This window comes from Drosophila sechellia, chromosome 3R, assembly GCF_004382195.2.
Source record: "Drosophila sechellia strain sech25 chromosome 3R, ASM438219v1, whole genome shotgun sequence".
In the NCBI taxonomy this organism is placed as follows: domain Eukaryota; kingdom Metazoa; phylum Arthropoda; class Insecta; order Diptera; family Drosophilidae; genus Drosophila; species Drosophila sechellia.
The window spans coordinates 15,508,110-15,521,076 of record NC_045952.1 but is presented as its reverse complement, the minus strand read 5'-3'; the positions used below and the strand labels follow the sequence as shown (position 1 = coordinate 15,521,076).

The 12,967-nt window shown below is 44.4% G+C and overlaps 5 protein-coding genes across 6 annotated transcripts; 4 read left to right on the top strand and 1 right to left on the bottom strand.

Annotated features, from left to right (window-relative positions):
* Positions 1 to 41: 41 nt before the first annotated feature.
* On the top strand, positions 42 to 487 carry LOC116801729 (small lysine-rich protein 1). Its single transcript, XM_032722918.1, has 2 exons — positions 42 to 334; positions 397 to 487. The coding sequence occupies exons 1-2, from the start codon at positions 143 to 145 to the stop codon at positions 463 to 465; spliced, it is 261 nt and encodes an 86-aa protein (XP_032578809.1). The 5' UTR covers positions 42 to 142; the 3' UTR covers positions 466 to 487.
* On the top strand, positions 482 to 3,252 carry LOC6606578 (heat shock 70 kDa protein cognate 2). The gene is made up of 2 exons (XM_002031343.2): positions 482 to 1,061; positions 1,447 to 3,252. The coding sequence occupies exons 1-2, from the start codon at positions 888 to 890 to the stop codon at positions 3,172 to 3,174; spliced, it is 1,902 nt and encodes a 633-aa protein (XP_002031379.1). The 5' UTR covers positions 482 to 887; the 3' UTR covers positions 3,175 to 3,252.
* Positions 3,253 to 3,334: 82 nt separating this feature from the next.
* On the top strand, positions 3,335 to 5,172 carry LOC6606577. 2 transcript variants are annotated; one of them, XM_032722912.1, is made up of 5 exons: positions 3,335 to 3,772; positions 3,857 to 4,111; positions 4,165 to 4,497; positions 4,554 to 4,879; positions 4,954 to 5,172. In XM_032722912.1, exons 1-5 carry the CDS (start codon positions 3,464 to 3,466, stop codon positions 5,045 to 5,047), a joined length of 1,317 nt encoding a protein of 438 aa, XP_032578803.1. In that variant the 5' UTR covers positions 3,335 to 3,463; the 3' UTR covers positions 5,048 to 5,172. The 2 variants fall into 2 exon arrangements, with proteins under 2 accessions (XP_032578803.1, XP_032578804.1); XM_032722913.1 differs by having other exon boundaries at positions 3,590 to 3,777.
* Positions 5,173 to 5,289: 117 nt separating this feature from the next.
* LOC6606576 (methanethiol oxidase) lies at positions 5,290 to 7,367 on the bottom strand. Its single transcript, XM_032722901.1, has 6 exons — positions 7,265 to 7,367; positions 6,991 to 7,154; positions 6,348 to 6,817; positions 5,796 to 6,288; positions 5,607 to 5,732; positions 5,290 to 5,537 (listed from the first exon to the last, which is right to left on the bottom strand). The coding sequence occupies exons 1-6, from the start codon at positions 7,275 to 7,277 to the stop codon at positions 5,343 to 5,345; spliced, it is 1,461 nt and encodes a 486-aa protein (XP_032578792.1). The 5' UTR covers positions 7,278 to 7,367; the 3' UTR covers positions 5,290 to 5,342.
* A 723-nt stretch (positions 7,368 to 8,090) lies between these two features.
* On the top strand, positions 8,091 to 12,532 carry LOC6606575 (DNA damage-binding protein 1). The gene is made up of 7 exons (XM_002031340.2): positions 8,091 to 8,306; positions 8,465 to 8,876; positions 9,040 to 9,964; positions 10,030 to 10,381; positions 10,446 to 11,640; positions 11,697 to 12,093; positions 12,156 to 12,532. The coding sequence occupies exons 1-7, from the start codon at positions 8,246 to 8,248 to the stop codon at positions 12,234 to 12,236; spliced, it is 3,423 nt and encodes a 1,140-aa protein (XP_002031376.2). The 5' UTR covers positions 8,091 to 8,245; the 3' UTR covers positions 12,237 to 12,532.
* The last annotated feature ends 435 nt before the right edge of the window (positions 12,533 to 12,967 follow it).

Sequence of the window (12,967 nt, the reverse complement as noted above, 5' to 3'; positions counted from 1 at the left end):
TAAATTAAAGCATAGCAAAAAGTACTTTATTTAGTTATGTTGTTAAGTTTTGGTATGAAATGCATTTGTTGCTAGGCACCGCGGAGTGCACAAATGGTTTATTTAATCAATAATTTTTGTTTGATATGCCAAAAAGTTAATAATGGTAGGAAAGAGCAAAAAGAAGCGCAATAGCAAGGACTCTACATCCAGTAATGCAGGAAGTGGCGAAGGCGAGGAGAAGAAGAAGAAAGAGGGCGGCAAGAAGAAAGGGGGCGTGGGAAAGTCCATAGGTTGCGATATTTTCAATGACGCCGCCATGGAAAACGCCTACTATGTCTGCCATAATGTTCAGGTAAGTCAATATTTATAAGTACATAATTTATAAAAATTTAAAATAATATGTAATTTTTTTAGGACGTTCTAAAGTCAAGAGGATTTGCTTGGCCGGATGGCCAAAAGAAGAAAAAGAAGGGAAAGCGCTAAGATGGTTAAAAAAACCTTTTAATAAGTGAAATTATTTTACTGATTTTATAAAATATTCCTGCAATTAAGCTTATAGTGTAAATGATAGTGTACTTCCCCCTTGGCCTGGATAATCGAGAGCAACGCGCTCATATTTATTTTTATGAATCCAAAACAAGACATCATCGATCGAAAAACCGAACAATTCCAAAAACGCAGACTGCCCCAAGTAAAGTGTCAGTGGCAAACGCTTCTAGAACAAACACACACTTTTCGATTTTTCGGCGTGTGAATAATATAGGAAACCAAAATTTTATTCGTTGCTTGCACCACCATATAAATAGGTGCAACAATCGCGCTTTTTTCAGGTCCAAATCAGCACTAGTAGCTGCAACATCGCAAATTTTGGATATTCATCAGAAGGCAATTAGTAACCTGGTAAAATGGGTAAAATTCCGGCCATCGGCATCGACTTGGGCACCACCTACTCCTGCGTGGGCGTTTGGCAGAACAGCAAGGTGGAGATCATCGCCAACGATCAGGGAAACCGCACCACGCCCTCCTATGTGGCATTCAACGAGACGGAGCGCCTCATTGGCGATCCGGCCAAGAACCAGGTGAGTCATGGTTCCCCATCTCGATTGTCCAAATACGCGGATTGTCTAGCTTCAATATGGCCAGGTGCGAATTTCGAGTGTTTTAATTGGAATCATATAAGGTACACAAATAAATGTGGGAATATATATATGCACTGGGAAAGATCAATCTCTGAAATACATTCACTTGGAAAAGTATCTATCTTTCACGAATGAGAAACATAGTGCAATAAATTTCTATTTCTTTACTAAAGTTTTTAAAGCAAAAATGATACATGGTGTTTCATCAAAATAGATTATTATTAATAGGTAGTATTGTTTAAAAAAATTCTATTGAATTAGCTTAACAACCCTTTATAATATTCAAAGTGATTAATATGTATTCATTAATGCTATTATGTCCCAGGTGGCCATGAATGCGAAGAACACGGTTTTCGATGCCAAGCGATTGATTGGACGGAAGTTCGACGACAAGAAGATCCAGGAAGACCTGAAGCTATGGCCCTTCAAGGTCATCAACGAGAAGGGAAAGCCCAAGATCGAGGTGGAGTTCAAGGGCGAACGGAAGCGATTTGCGCCCGAGGAGATCAGTTCGATGGTGCTGACCAAGATGCGCGAGATCGCCGAGGTCTATCTGGGTGGCAAGGTGAAGGACGCGGTGGTTACAGTGCCGGCCTACTTCAATGATAGCCAGCGACAGGCGACCAAGGATGCGGGTTCCATTGCTGGACTGAATGTGCTGAGGATCATCAATGAGCCCACTGCGGCAGCTCTGGCCTATGGATTGGATAAGAACCTCAAGGGTGAGCGCAATGTGCTCATCTTCGACTTGGGCGGCGGCACCTTCGATGTCTCCGTACTGAGTATCGATGAGGGTTCCCTGTTCGAGGTGAAGGCCACGGCCGGCGATACCCATTTGGGTGGCGAAGACTTCGACAACCGGCTGGTCAATCATTTTGCCGAGGAATTCAAGCGGAAGCACAAGTCAGACATCAAGGGAAATGCCAGGGCGTTGAGACGCCTGAGAACGGCTTGTGAACGGGCGAAGAGGACGTTGTCCTCCAGCACGGAGGCATCCTTGGAGATTGATGCCCTGCACGAGGGCATTGACTTTTACTCGAAGATTTCGAGGGCGCGTTTCGAGGAGCTGAACATGGACCTCTTCCGGTCCACCATGCAGCCCGTGGAGCGGGCACTGAGTGATGCCAAGATGGACAAGAAGGCCATTCATGATGTGGTTTTGGTGGGCGGCTCCACGCGTATTCCCAAGATTCAGAAACTACTGCAAGATCTGTTCGGTGGCAAGCAGCTGAATCTCTCCATCAATCCCGATGAGGCGGTGGCTTATGGAGCCGCCGTACAGGCTGCCATTCTCACCGGCGTGGGCAGCTCACAGATCCAGGACCTGCTCCTCGTGGACGTGGCTCCTCTTTCGCTGGGCATCGAGACCGCTGGCGGCGTGATGACCAACTTGGTGGAGCGCAATGCCCGCATTCCCTGCAAGCAGCAGCAGATCTTCACCACCTACACTGACAATCAGAATGCGGTGACCATTCAGGTGTACGAGGGCGAGCGGGCCATGACCAAGGATAACAATCTACTGGGCACCTTTAACCTAACCGGGATTCCGCCAGCTCCTCGAGGAGTGCCCCAGATCGAGGTGGCCTTCGACTTGAATGCGGATGGCATCCTGAATGTGAATGCCAAGGACAACAGCACTGGGAAGAGCGAAAAGATCACCATTACCAATGACAAGGGCAGACTTTCCAAGGCGGAGATCGATCGCATGCTCTCGGAAGCGGAGAAGTACAAGGTGGAGGACGATCGTCAGAGGGAGCGGGTTCAGTCCAAGAACAATCTCGAGGCATACATCTACGCATGTCGCCAGGCCGTCGACGACGCTCCAACCGGCGTTCTTTCCGAGACCGAACGCTCCAAGGTGCGCGACAAGTGCTCCTCCGAGACATCCTGGCTGGACAAGAACACGCTGGCCGAGAAGGAGGAGTTCGAGCGTCACCTGAAAGAGTGCCAGCGCATCTGCACTCCGATAATGTCGAAAATCCATGGCGGCAACAAGGGCAAATCATCGATGGGCAAGGGTTCCCATCCCACTGTGGAGGAGGTGGATGGATAGGACGACCCACTGACCTAATTTATTCAGTCATTGTTTGATTAATATTGTTTCGAAAATAAAGTAGATTTTAACTTTCAATTCATTTGTGACTTGCTCATCTGGCGGAGCTCCATCCAGAAACTCTTTGGATTCATTCTAATTCCAGGTATTAGCTTCTTTTCCTGCTGCTCCATTTGGTCAAGAGCACCATGCTCAACTAGTGAGTCCAACTGATTTTCCGGGTACTTAAAGTAATGCTTTTCTATTTTCCAAAACCGAACGAAACGCTCGACTGCATTGAATTGATTAAATGTTATGCATACCGCTTAAATATACGTTTCCAATGTTTTGCATATTAACCCTTTTGATCCCATGGGCAAGCTTTGAACAGCCGTGTTCTCTGGATACCCATCCATTCGTTTTCGGACATGAGCGATCAGTAGCAACCGAATATCGTCGCGTTATGGTCGCACCGAGCAAACTCCTGGAGCCGCCCCTGAATCGGGTGCACTGCGCCATCCTGCACAGCCTGCCGGGCCAGAGTTGCACGAAGGCCTTCCTGTGGAATCTCTACCGCAACCATGTGTCCAGTGGGAAGTACTATTCACCCTTGTTGCTGGTCTGGTAGTAAATTGTTATTTAAAAACAAATACAAATTAATTAAACCTACTAGTATATATAATTCTAATGCATTTTCTTGCAGTTACCCTTGGTAATGAATTGGCGAAAGGTATCCAGGAAAATGGTGCTTTCTGTGGCCAAAAACTATGCTCAATCCGCCAGTTTTGCTGCCTGGATAAATGCCATTACCTTCTACTTGATGTGCATGGGAAGGCGTTTCAATGATCAATTTGTATTCATATTTATACCATTTCTGCCCTGCTGGATTGCCTCGCAGTTGAGTTGGTTGATGCCTCCTCAGGTGCTTCACTTCTTCGTGACTGGCATAACACCAGCGGTAAGTATACCCTGTAATCCCAAGAAGAACTATACAATCGAACATGTTTACAGGCAATGGAAAGCCTGATGAGATATTCCAACTTCGGCTTGGTACATTCACCCATGGCACAGACTCTTATGTTCATGATATCCTCGGTGATAGTCTTGCACTACCAGCAGACTCGAAAGTACTCTGGTTTCTGGTTCATACGACCAGCTTCTCTGCCTGAGGATAACGAGGATTGGACGATCGTGAGGCAAGTGCAGCAGGGTATCAGGGAGTTGAGATCATATCTGGGCATTGGACTCGCAATGGATCTGCTCAATCCCTTGATGAAGCGAAACATAAAACTCTGGCGACCCAAGATGACAAGTTTCTTGGCGAGCTACATAGGATTGTTTAAGGTGAGTCTATGCAGAAGTATAAAGTGTAACTTAACTAAATATACGTTATTTTTTAGGTGGTCCAATTACTATCATTTAAAAGATTGAATGTAAATCAAGCCAATGCTCTGGCCTCCTTTATAAGTGGGTCATCGTTTGCTCTTCTACCAAATCGTCTCACTTTCATGTGTTTCGCCATTGTAACTGCCATCCAGGTGATTTGGAGCCAGGTGTGCAATACTAAAGATGAAAAGGATTCGGTGCTATCTGCGGTGCGAAAGATTCCCTGGGCTAGACTGCTGATACCCTGTAGTCTGGCATATCTGGTGCACATTTTCTTCTACCACCAAAGGCATCTCAATGAGGTGGCTAGGAGTTTCATAAACTGCACATGTGATAACAAGTTAGTAAATCTCCTTAAAAAATATATAAATATAAATATACATATATGGCTTTATGTAATTTATTTAATTGCAGTGGCCAACGATTGTTGAATCTGATAGGTCTTCCCAGTGTCAATGCGATACTAGAAGCTGTGGATAAGACACCCAAAACTTCCTTTTGGTTTTAATTATATTGATATATAAAAATCATTGACATTTTCAGAATGAATTTATATATGACCGTTAATCATCAAATCATTTGCCAACCATATTACGCTTTAAATTATGCGCATAAATTATTTTTAGCAAATCATAAACGTGTTTTGAATGTGGCAAACATATTAGCTAATGGCGATATCCGTGACTAGAGACGATAGAGATATCTCTTATTTTTGGGCAGCAGATAATGGAGATGTCTCCAAAATAATAATTTATAGTTATAGTGTATGAGTTTATTAGATCTTCACAAAAATCGTATCAAGATTACGCATCATTTGCCAGCCAAATGTCCGAGGTGCAATCACCGCCAGGATAACGCATTTCGTGGGGCAAACTGGGACCATAGGGTTCATTGGCGAAGTCCACCAAAAAGTCCTCATTTAGGGACATTCCTCCATTCACAGTGTCCACATTGATCAGGACAATATGACCGCCTTGCGAAACCATTTTGGGATAGAACTAAAAAGATTGTGGGAGGTAATTATATTAAAATATATATATATAGAGTGATCCTGGTTAAGATCTTACCTGCTTATCCCATGGCGAATACAGAGATGAGGAGACATACATGCGCTTGCCATCGAGGGATAGCTGCATCATTTGGGGACCTCCCTCCAAGCGACGTCCCTTCACGTAACGAGCTGCAGGTTTCTCCTGAAAATGAAGTAAAGGTACGAGTTATAGTACGAGTTATATAGCAATACCGCAAGTGTGTACCTTCAGTTCCTTATCCTCCTTAACAATCACATTTGCCAAATCACTGCATATGGCACCGCCAAGGAAAAGCTGGCCAGTCAGCTTGGGATTCTCGGGATCGGTGATGTCATATTGTCGCACATCGCCATGTCGCCAGCAGTTGACATATAGAAATCGGTCGTCCAGCGAGATGATAATGTCCGAAATCATCCCACCCATATCTTCAGCTACTCCACTGCCGGTGTCGACCAGTTTGCCGGGTATGTCAATTACCTTCTTGGCTTCAAATTCATCGGAATCATATTTCTTCTTGAAGTGGAACACCTTGGCATTAAGGGCACATCCCACGAATCCCTCGGCCTTCTTAGGATTGTGCAGGAATCGAATCTCCAGGGGCGTTATGCCATCCGATCCCAGGTCGATTGTCTGGTAGAGAGTCTGCGTGGACCATTTGTAGAAGTTAAGACGACAGCCGTACTGAGACATATCCTCCAGGTCAACATTCTTCCAGCCTCTAAAAAAAGGATTGAAAATGATTATTATAAAGTATTTCGTGGTTATATTAAGACTAACCGTCGCCATTTATTGGGAGCTCCCCATTCCGAAGAAACCATGACATCGAAATATGGCTGATACCAGAAATCGTATCCGCACAATGCCTTCTTGTCGCCCTTGGTCCAAGTACCGATGCAATTGAAGTCCGAATCGAAGAGGATAAAGTCACCCTTAGCATATCCCCCTGCATCGCCCATCACGGATATCATGATGTTTCCATTGGCCAAACAGTGTGTGGTATGCGGAGCCGTCACATTGTGGCTCTTCAGCACACCACCATCAATGGTCTTGACAATCTTCGGCTTTCGTGGATCCGTAACCACATCGAGTATGTATATAAAGTCGGAATTAAGGGACGGCAATACCAGCCTATCTCTTTTTGGTACCGTCTTCGAGCTCTCGTCGACATAGTAACAACTGGAGCAGGCATTCCAGCCAGAATGATGCAGTTCATCACCCTTGCGATTTGTAAACGTACGGTGGACTATCTGCAAAATGATGTTAATAATGTTGTAAATAAGTTTACAAATCTGTAATACTGTACTATATTCCAAAACGATTGCAAATTGAAATATAATTGATATAAAATCCAATCCAGCTAATTATAAAGTACATAAAGTTGTTCGAATGATCGAATAGTGTAGATACCAGATTTATTTACCTGACAGTAGGTGGGGCTCTCGGGATCCACGTCGACTGTGGACAGATAATCGCCGTGCGGCTCATCCAAGTTGGGCTGAACGGTGACCGTGTAGAGGAGCTTCTCCCGGGGACCACTCCTCATGGCGTCCAGTGGGGTTGCGTAACCCGGTCCTCGGCAACAGGCTTAGGAAAAACAATTCAATTATCAAAATTGCTCGGGATTGTCTTTATCAAAGATTCAGGGCATGTGTTTGCAGTACAAAGTGTACATATACGTCTCTTGTTTTTCTTACTTTTATTGGACATTGCTTTGCGTTTGTTGTGGGTCGAAGAACAGCGGCAAACTGAATATCAAACGATGTTGAGCGGGAGCTTTATATATTGGGGCTCTCTCGGAGATACTTTTTATTATACTCTCTTAAAGAATTTACTAAAGAGAACCGGTTCGGCAGGCTTTCTTATCACTAATACATGTAAGGTCAGATCAGTATTGTGTTTATATTAGTTTTAGCTTGTTTTCGTGGATTTATTGATTAAAAGAACATATAATGATAAAAACAAAAAACAAAAAAAACAACGCCCCTAGAGATAAGGCGCATTGCTGATAATGCTTTACAATTTGTTTACTTAAATTAAGCTCATTTATATTTTAGACATTTTCTCTTTTCTTCCTTATTTATTTTTAATTAGTATATTATATTTAATTATACGTATCCAAAACAAGAATTTATTAACAATGATAAATAATAAATAAATATTTAATAAATTGTGAGTATAGTGGTGATAAAAGCACTCACTACAAAAGCTATTTTCAAACGTTTCCAGCTTAACCGCAATTTGAAGGCGTCCCAGAGCTGCAAAGAAACGATATCGATTATTCTTGCCAACAGAGAATGAGACGGGGCAACATAACACATATCGGTATAAAGTATTTTTTTTGGTTTATTTAAAGACTGTAATTGATCTTCCAGACTTTTATGGAAATCTTAAGTGTGTCGTTTGCTTGTACAAGGATCAGAGCTAGCTTATAAAATCCACGTGCTCTCTGCATTATCATTTATATTGAACATAAATGGAATACATAAAGAGTATTTTTTCCTGAACCGGACGGTATTAGTTGTTAACAGTTGAGCGGTCACACTAAAGGTCAGAAAACATTTTAGCGCGTTAAAAAGTCAACCAAAAGCGATTTTTATCCTCGTGGCGGCTGACTAGTCCGAAGTTGAAGAGCTCTATTGAATCAAGGATAACCTGATCCTGGACAGTTTGCAGTCATGTCGCATCACTACGTGGTGACGGCGCAAAAGCCGACGGCGGTTGTTGCCTGCCTAACAGGTAAGAACAAGAGCGTGTGAAAGAGAGGGAAACAGGGGCTCCCTATGCGGTCTCCCCGGCGAAAACAGAAAACAAGCATGTTTGCCGGTCGCCGCATTATACAAGCCCATGGTGTAGATTTGTTTGCTAAGCACCGGCTTCTTTGATATGCTCCTTAGGTAACTTCACCTCGCCCACGGATCTCAATCTGATCATTGCCCGAAACAATCAGGTGGAAATCGATCTGGTCACGCCGGAGGGACTGCGTCCCCTAAAAGAGATCAACATCAATGGCACCATTGCCGTGATGCGCCACTTCCGACCGCCCGACAGCAACAAGGATTTGCTCTTCATACTGACGCGACGCTACAACGTTATGATCCTCGAGGCCCGTATGGTCAACGACGTCATTACGGTGGTGACCAAGGCCAACGGCAATGTGTCCGATTCGGTGGGCATTCCCTCGGAAGGAGGAGTTATTGCGGCCATCGATCCCAAGGCTAGGGTCATCGGAATGTGCCTTTACCAGGGGCTGTTCACCATCATTCCGATGGACAAGGATGCTAGCGAGCTGAAAGCTACAAATCTTAGGTAATTCAGTTGTATTGTATAGTAGTTTTACAAATACGTGTGAGGCGCCTTATAATTTTTTACCCTTTTTTGTATTTTTAATGAATCATTTTCTTTTACTAGTAAATGTTTTATGATTGAGTCTGTATTAAGCTCCAAAATGATGTATCCCTTCTCCCTTCAGAATGGATGAGCTGAACGTGTACGATGTTGAGTTTCTGCACGGCTGCTTGAATCCCACAGTTATCGTGATCCACAAGGACAATGATGGTAGGCACGTAAAGTCACACGAGATTAATCTGCGGGATAAGGAGTTTATGAAAATCGCGTGGAAGCAGGACAACGTGGAAACAGAGGCCACAATGCTGATCCCGGTGCCGTCGCCCATCGGTGGTGTTATCGTCATCGGTCGGGAATCGATTGTGTACCATGACGGAAGCAACTATCACGCTGTGGCGCCGCTCACTTTTCGCCAAAGCACTATCAACTGTTACGCCCGTGTGAGTAGCAATGGATTGCGCTATCTGCTGGGCAACATGGATGGGCAGCTGTATATGCTGTTCCTTGGCACCGCTGAAACGAGCAAGGGAGTGACTGTGAAGGACATCAAAGTGGAGCAACTAGGCGAGATCTCTATACCAGAGTGCATTACATACCTAGACAATGGTTTCCTCTACATTGGAGCTCGACATGGAGACTCGCAGTTGGTGCGCTTGAATTCGGAGGCCATCGACGGGTCATATGTCGTTCCTGTAGAGAATTTCACTAATCTAGCTCCCATTCTGGACATTGCTGTAGTGGATCTAGATCGCCAGGGACAGGGCCAAATCATCACATGCTCGGGAAGCTTTAAGGATGGATCTCTACGCATAATTCGCATAGGCATTGGCATTCAGGAGCATGCCTGCATCGATCTCCCCGGCATTAAGGGCATGTGGTCTCTAAAGGTGGGAGTCGATGAGAGTTCGTATGAGAACACTTTGGTGCTGGCTTTTGTGGGACACACAAGGATTCTCACGCTCTCTGGTGAAGAGGTGGAAGAAACCGAGATTCCCGGATTTGCCAGCGATCTGCAGACGTTCCTTTGCTCAAATGTGGATTATGATCAGGTGGGTTGCCATACAAATCCTACTATCCAGAATCATCTTAATTAATTCTTTACCTTCTACTTTAGCTGATTCAAGTTACTTCGGATAGCGTTCGCTTGGTTAGCAGTGCCACTAAAGCCCTCGTGGCCGAATGGCGTCCTACTGGCGATCGTTCAATCGGTGTTGTATCCTGCAACACTACCCAGATTCTGGTTGCCTCCGCATGCGACATATTCTACATAGTTATTGAAGATGGAAGCCTTCGCGAGCAGTCCCGCAGGACATTGGCATATGAGGTAGCCTGCTTGGACATCACTCCCTTGGATGAGACTCAAAAGAAGTCGGATTTGGTGGCCGTGGGCCTATGGACAGATATATCTGCTGTTATCCTGTCGCTGCCTGATCTTGAGACCATCTACACCGAAAAACTAAGCGGAGGTATGCAGAAAAAAACGTTGACCAGCTATATATAACTATAAATCAATGTATTTATATTTTGCAGAAATAATTCCCCGTTCCATTCTGATGACCACCTTTGAGGGAATCCATTATCTGCTTTGCGCTTTGGGCGACGGTTCCATGTATTACTTTATCATGGACCAAACCACTGGGCAACTGACGGACAAGAAGAAAGTAACTCTCGGTACACAACCAACAACGCTGCGCACCTTCCGATCCTTATCTACCACTAATGTGTTTGCCTGCTCCGATCGTCCCACGGTGATTTACTCGTCGAACCACAAGTTGGTGTTCTCTAACGTAAATCTGAAGGAGGTCAACCACATGTGCTCCTTAAATGCTCAGGCGTATCCAGATAGTTTGGCGCTGGCCAACAAGAACGCTGTTATTTTGGGCACTATTGATGAGATTCAGAAGCTGCATATTCGAACAGTGCCTCTGGGGGAGGGACCACGCAGAATTGCTTACCAAGAGTCGTCGCAGACTTTTGCTGTGTCCACCCTGCGTATTGATGTCCATGGAAGAGGCGGAGCTAAGCCACTTCGCAATAGTGCCTCTACACAGGCCCAAAACATAACGTGTAGCTCGAATTTCCTACCCAAACCGGGTGGTGGTAATTCCACGGCAGCAAATGCGGAAGTTGGTCAAGAGATCGATGTACACAATCTACTGGTCATCGATCAAAACACGTTCGAAGTTCTGCACGCCCACCAATTCGTTTCACCCGAAACTATATCCTCCCTAATGTCCGCCCAGCTGGGCGATGATCCCAATACTTACTATGTGGTGGCCACATCACTGGTGATTCCAGAAGAGCCGGAGCCGAAAGTGGGAAGGATTATCATCTTCCACTACAACGAGAACAAGCTTACCCAAGTGGCCGAGACCAAGGTGGATGGAACTTGCTATGCCCTGGTTGAGTTCAATGGCAAAGTCCTGGCAGGAATCGGTAGTTTTGTCCGTCTATACGAGTGGACCAATGAGAAGGAGTTGCGCATGGAGTGCAACATTCAAAATATGATTGCTGCTTTGTATCTGAAGGCCAAGGGCGATTTTATATTGGTTGGAGATCTGATGCGCTCCATCACGCTGCTGCAGCACAAGCAGATGGAGGGAATCTTTGTCGAGATCGCCCGCGACTGCGAACCCAAGTGGATGCGAGCTGTGGAGATCCTCGACGATGATACGTTCCTTGGCTCCGAGACAAATGGAAATCTGTTCGTGTGCCAGAAGGACAGGTAAGTGAAATAGGCTTCTTGAAATCAAGACACAAATTCACATAAAATCTTTTCAGTGCTGCAACCACCGATGAGGAGCGTCAGTTGCTACCGGAACTGGCGCGTTTCCATTTGGGCGATACGGTGAACGTTTTCCGTCACGGATCTCTGGTGATGCAGAACGTTGGTGAGCGAACTACGCCGATCAATGGGTGTGTTCTGTACGGAACATGCAACGGAGCCATTGGCATTGTAACCCAGATACCGCAGGACTTCTATGACTTCCTGCACGGCCTGGAGGAGCGGCTGAAGAAAATAATCAAGTCGGTGGGCAAGATTGAGCATACGTACTACCGCAATTTCCAAATCAACACCAAAGTGGAACCCAGCGAGGGATTCATCGATGGAGATCTAATTGAGAGCTTTTTGGACTTGAGTCGCGACAAGATGCGCGATGCCGTTCAAGGATTGGAGGTGAGCTTAATTGCGATTGACCACTAGGAGCTGACTATAACCGTCATACGTTTGAATTCCAGTTGACACTGAATGGCGAACGAAAGAGTGCGGATGTGGAAGATGTCATAAAGATCGTCGAGGACCTTACGCGCATGCATTGAGGTCCTTCGGTGGTTTGTATATAAGTATTGGAGAAGGAACTGTCTCACCGCGGACTATCCGATTGTACATGAAACTTCGATACCATGTATCCCGCTTAACCACGTAAATATACACTCGAATGCTGCTTCGACTGTTGGATAACAAGACGTTTCTCGAGTTCCTCGTTTGTGTTTCCTCGTAAAAAAAAATTGACAATGTAGCAAAAAGAAAAAACTGTTTTAAGTGCGCCTCATGCGCTCTTTCAAAGTTGCGCCAGTCACGCATTAATTTAATAAAAAAAAAATAATTGGAAAAATAGTTTTGAAATTGTAAGGGTTTACCGGTTTCCAATTGGATATTGTTGAGTTTTCTTACATTTATTTAGCATACTTTTGGGATAATCAATAAATTTCTTTTTTACCATATCAATTGCTTTTTTTATAATATCTAAACTTTCTTATTTTTGCCTTAATTTTCAGAATTTAACCATTTAAAGCTGTTAATTTTCTTCTTCTTAGAATTCTATAAGCTGTTTTAGGATTGTGTTAACTTAAATGAGTTCTAAAAATGCAGGTAAGTGCACGGAAGTAATTATATTTTTATTGCTTATACACATGTATAACTATTCCGATATTTAAATTCATATGTAAATTGAGTAATAGAGAGTTATAGAGGTTATTATGTAGAAACTATTTGTTAGGGATCCGCCCAGAAATAATTTGGATCAGATATATATATATCTCAAAAGGAC